General features: G+C 28.0%; 1 protein-coding gene across 1 annotated transcript; it reads right to left on the reverse strand.

The window, feature by feature from the left end:
• Positions 1 to 4,388: 4,388 nt before the first annotated feature.
• LOC110916460 (uncharacterized protein Mb2590-like) lies at positions 4,389 to 5,223 on the reverse strand. Its single transcript, XM_022161188.2, has one exon. The coding sequence runs from the start codon at positions 5,111 to 5,113 to the stop codon at positions 4,682 to 4,684; it is 432 nt and encodes a 143-aa protein (XP_022016880.1). The 5' UTR covers positions 5,114 to 5,223; the 3' UTR covers positions 4,389 to 4,681.
• Positions 5,224 to 6,000: the final 777 nt, after the last annotated feature.

Genomic DNA, 6,000 nt, shown 5'->3' on the forward strand with positions numbered 1-6,000 from the left:
TCTTCCTTATTTCTTCAGACCTAGTATTTATTTACATACAATAAAATAACCTATATAACAATTCCTTTTTAATTTTTTTTAACAATATGTAACATTTTGATTACAAGGATAACAAAAAAAAATACCACATGGTTACCTTTGTTTGAATATAAAACTTAAAAAACCTGTTATGATATATATGTCGTATAAAGTCTAAAAAACAAAACTATACATCGTGTAAAATCCATATTACGTCCAATAAAGCTAATAACTTGAATCTCTTCCAAGCAAAATAAAGTTGGATTTATCTTTGGTGAGCATACCCTAAACAAAAATAAAGTTTGTGAAGCATAAAAGTATACACCTACAACAATTACATTTCTAGTTAATTTTTGTGTAATAAATAACATTAAATAAATATAAGAGACTTACACTTAGATATATGGAATTAAAAAGAAATATATGTACTGGGCTTTATGGAACTAAGAGACATTAGGATTTGAGACTAAACCTTTAGGATTGATTGCCGTTTTTGGGCTTAAGGCCGGGCTTTTTATAGGCCGGCAGTGGGTTGAGCCCAAGACCAATCTAGAAAAGTACAAAGTACTAACGGACATAGTAAAACTTTAGAAAAGAATAACATAGTAAAACTTTAAAAAAGAATAAGATGATAATTTGGAATATCTCTTGAGCTAATAAGAAATTATAAATCTATTAATTATAAATCTATTAATTGTTAAGAAGACAACGACAAAACAAGTATAAAATATTAAAAACAAGAAAAGTTAACATCGACTCTTTGAAACCATTATATATATATATATATTATATATTATATATATTATATATATTATATATTATATTATATATTATATATATATATTATATATTATATATTATATATTATATATTATATATATATTATATATTATATATATATATTGTTAGTGAAGTTTGATGAATAGTAATTTTAATTTTATAATAATATATAGCTTTTTTATCATTTTTTATTTTTAATAACATATTTTTAACTATTTTTCTTTTTTTAAAATCATATTCTCTTTTCTTTTTTAGAATACATATTATCGATTAATTTGATACTTCTTTAATATTATACGTTTATAACTTTTTCTTAAAACTTAAGTACGTAGTTATAATTGATTTTTTCCCGGGCATTCCGTTATAAATTTTGTTAAAAATGAAATTGTACTTATAGTAAATTATTATTTATTTGATATCATAAAACAGTACGATGACAAACTAAACCGTTCTAATGGTTTAGCTTTCTAAACAACATGCTTTATTTTCAAATCATGTTTGTTTTACATTATCATTTGCTCGGTTTCGCCGCAACGCGCGACGACAATAAAACTAGTGATTATTTAATCAAGATGCCCAATTTTAAAAACCAAAAAAAAAAAAAAACAACAGAGCATCAACTATATGCTGGTCTGCTTTCTAATAGTTTCTTATATGAAGAAAAGCCATTGTTAACGTAATCGGAGTTGAATGGCTGATCAGATCTGAAATCCGATATATAACCAACCCGGTTTAATCTATTTGAACCGCCCGGTTGAATTTGGTGAAACAGATCATTTGGTTGGTCGAATTTCAAATATAGTATTTATTTTTTTATTTTTATTTTTAAGATTCCAAAATCTCTTTAATGTCCTATTTTGTGATTCACATCTTCTTGTTAGTTCAGGTTTTATATTTTGTTAGCACTGAAATCTACACAAAAAAGATAAGTTTTATATTTTGTGTCAATTTTTTTATATATAAGGGAATTATTGAGAGAAAACCCACTTAAGTTGAGAAAACTTATGAAAATCTTATGTAACAAAAAATAAAATTTCTAAAGAAATTAGGGAATGTAAGTTACATATTATCGAATGTTTTGTAACCAAAAAAAAAAAAAAACAAAACAAAACAAAACAAAAAGCGCTCAAGGGATTTTTCTATATTTTTTTTTTAAAATTCAATGTTTTTTTTTTGTTACAAAACGTTCGATAACATGTAAATTACATTCCCTAATTTCTTTAGAAATTTTATTTTTTGTTACATATGGTTTTCTTGAGTTTTCTTAACTCAAGTGGGTTTTTTGTTTCTGTCCCTCCCCTATATATAAAGAGAGAGAAAAAGTGTAATGTACAATCGGGCTTATCGTACGATACGTACCCGATGGAAAATCGCATGTGCTAAATGTTAAAAACTAGATTATTAGACCCATGTATTACACGGGTTTAAGGATATAAAATTATAATTTTTTTAATTTTATATCATCTTCATAAATTTACATAAGTGATTTATTTTACCATAGATGATGTAACAGTTGGTCATTGGTAAAAACCTATTCTTTTATAAACAAACCAACTTTACATGGCAAAACATGGGGCGAGAGGAAACTGTTTTCTTTTTAATTTAGAGGGAATCCTTATATTTGGTGGTATTAAACGAAATCTTAGGATAAACGTTTGAGTACCAATATTACTTCCGGATAATATGACGCCTCAATAACTTGATCAAACAGTGATAGATCTTGATCAAACAGTGATAGATCTAAAGTCAAGTTCCATTACATAAACTGTTATTTCCATCAGTATTTCTTGATAACGCCACTGAAACACTGACCTTTAGTAATTATCAATGGTTTGGCAAGTCTAAAAGTATAACTCCATTTAGGACATTGATGAAAAGGTTTGAAAGGATAGATAGAAATCATGTACTTAAGCAATAACTTAGTTATTCTTTTTCTCTGTCGGGATAGAAATCATGTAACTTTATTGAAAAGGTTTGAAAGGATAGATAGAAATCATGTATTGATTATTCTCTTTCTTTATTTATAGAAATCATGTACTTTAATGAGTATAGACTTGCATTAAATTATTATTGATTATAAGCCTGTGTATTACAGAGATCTAAAGATAGAAATTATGTAACTTTACAATATCTGCACAAATTTACACAAGTGAATTATTTTTATACGTGCACCAATTTACATAACTTAGTTATTCTTTTTCTCTGTCGGGAAGCAATGAAAGTAGGTGATCATTTACTTTCTGTACAACTTCGTTCATAGCAAGTATGACTCTATTTTGAAAATATTCAGATTTTTTTTGAAATATTGAAGAATAATAGTAGTAGTATGGTATTTTATTGTATGTTAATAGAAAAGGTAAACCTCTATGCTTTGGTAAAGTTAAAACTATTATTAGCGGTGATGTTTATAGAATGCCATTTAGATGAACATGGATAGCTTGAGATTAACTATTTTTTTATTTTGAAATCCTGATATGCATTTTGATAATAGATCTAGAAATTAGAGTAATAAATGCAAACGTGGAGATGTTCTCCAATTAGATTGATCGAACCCGTTGAGAACCTATTTATATTTATATCATTTAAATATTGAAGTTGTTTACAATACGATACATTAATATAATAAATAATATATTAATAATACTATTAGTAAATTAATATAATTCATAACACATCTTAAAAAAATGAACTACGGTTATTAATTATAATATTAGATACCTATTAGAATTATTGTAGAACTAATTATTATATTAATTATATTAACTAATTTTATATTTAATTAAAGGAGAGAATGCTATTCGCATAAAAATTTGAAGAAAGAAAAACTATATAATTAATATTTATAATGTTTATATATATTACATTTACAATAATATAATTTATATTAATGTTTTTATCGCTAATACTAATTTTGAATATTTTATTATTCGATCATCGCGAAAATCTAAAATATTTTGAGTATTTAAATAAAACTAATGAAATATATATATATATATATATATATATAATATTAATAAAAGAATCCTGTGTCACATCTAATATTAATAAAATAATTAAATTAAATAATAAAAATTTAAAATTGACATGTGGCATTATTATTCCTAAATCAATAAAAAGAATGCCATGTGGCATTAAATGTATTCTTTTATTAATATTAGATAAAATCTCATGTGCATAAAAGTGGCTGTATTGTTCATGGAATCGCATGTTCATGTTATATACATATGAAATAATGAAATTGCATGTGGTGTATTTTATTGGAATCGCGTGAAGTGGCGTATATTATTTTCGCATGTTATATTTGTGTTTTACAAATCGCATGTTGATGAATAAAATTGCACATTGAAAATACAATCGCGTACGCATGCATCGTACGTTAAGCTATTTTGTATGTTAACCTGTCTCTCTCTATACACTATTTTTGTAATACTTTTTTAATACTATGTAAGGATTTTCGAGGAAGGTTTGAAAATACTATGTAAAGGCTGTGGACTTGATACATTGTAGACGCTATTATAGAAACAAATCCTCTAGAAAATCCAAAACCAGAGTTAAAAAGTAAAATAATTATAAACCAAAGACTTCCAAGATTCCAAGAACCAACCAGTGAACATCAATGATTAGAAACAATAATATTAAAAATATGCAGATGACAAAATGATTAACAAGAAGATAATATAATAGAGAAAAAGTTGTCAATATTCTTAATCAATAGCCTTCAACATTGTGGCCCTTCTTCTATCATCTTTTCACCACCTTCTTGCCTCTACTTTTTCTTCATATTCTAACTTTGCCCCTTCTGCAACATTTATAACACCATAGTACTCATATTCACAGAAGAGTAACAGAAAGTAAAGAATTTTAAACATGGTACGTAGGTAACTTAAACAACAAGTAACAACAATGATAAAACAAGAAGATCAATCGAAAAGATCACAACAGTCGATCGTTGTCGGCTGCCTGTTGATGAGGGTTGATCAGTGCTATGAGGCGGCTTCTTGTAGTAATAAGGGAACCATGGAACCACAGGGTCGGGCGGTGGCTGTCCCCCGCCGTAGTAGTTAGGGTTTGGAGGGTTATATGGGAATATAGAAGAAGGCGAAGGGTAATACCCCGTTGGAGAAGGCGGTGGAAAGGTGGTTTTTGGTGGATTGTTTCCACCGACACCACCACCGCCTCCTCCACTATTACCACCGCCAATTGGTGGTGGGTAGCATGGATATGGACACTCCTGATCCACCACCGCAACTGCGGAATTTAGGGTTGTGTAGAGAAAGAGGAAGATTGAGAGAATTTGGTGGAGTTTAGAGGACATATTGTTGTGAAAAATGCGGAATGAGAGTGTGGTGTGAAGTAGATAAAATAGAAGAGTAGAAGAAAAGGCCAAAGAGGGTAGGAGGGTTGTTTGAGTGGAAGTTATAACTAGTCAACAAAAGTGGTGAATATTATGAACTCTAAGAAGGAACACTTGCAATATTTAGGGGTCACTTTTGTTTATGGTGAGGGCCTACATATCCCATTCATCCATAATGACCGAGTCATGCTAAATGTGGCTGAAGTTAACTCAGTTCCTTAGTCAGACCTTGTGGAACTCTACTTTGTCAGTGGACACTAGCTTTAATTTTATTAGAGCACCCGTAAATGACTATATACTAAAAAATCACTCCAAACACTAAAAAAACTCCCTGACTAGTTTTCACATAAAAGCAGTTATTCTATACAAAAACACCAAAAACTCACTGAAAAGCGATCCAACCTTTTTTTTTTTTTTTTTCACATGAACCCACTTAATTTAAAAAAAAAATAAAAAATTAATAAGAAACTTGTATAATTTAGAAAAAATGGTTAGAATTTATCAAAACGAACCCATAGAAAAAAGTTCTTAGATCCATCACTACCGATAAAGAAATCCAAAAACATCTAAAAAAATTGTCACATTATCATGTTGTGACTGAAACTTCAAAACTGGCATTCAAACGTATGACAGAAACTTCAAAATCAGGAGTTTTCAAAACCAATCTCAAAATGGTAGACTTACAACCAAAAATTATTAAAATAAATTTGGTGAGTTGGAAATAAATAATTCCACCTAACTCAATTTAGTCGATAATAATTCTAAGTCAATTATTAGCCGATAATAATCCGAACTGGTCAATTTTTATTTTTTATTTATTTTTTTTTTGTAAAATAGTCCGCCGTTAA

This window comes from Helianthus annuus, chromosome 12 (assembly GCF_002127325.2).
Source record: "Helianthus annuus cultivar XRQ/B chromosome 12, HanXRQr2.0-SUNRISE, whole genome shotgun sequence".
Classification (NCBI taxonomy): Eukaryota; Viridiplantae; Streptophyta; class Magnoliopsida; order Asterales; family Asteraceae; genus Helianthus; species Helianthus annuus.

Coding starts and splice junctions, on each gene's coding strand:
- LOC110916460 (XM_022161188.2), bottom strand. CDS start 5,113: ATGTCCTCTAAACTCCACCAAATTCTCTCAATCTTCCTCTTTCTCTAC.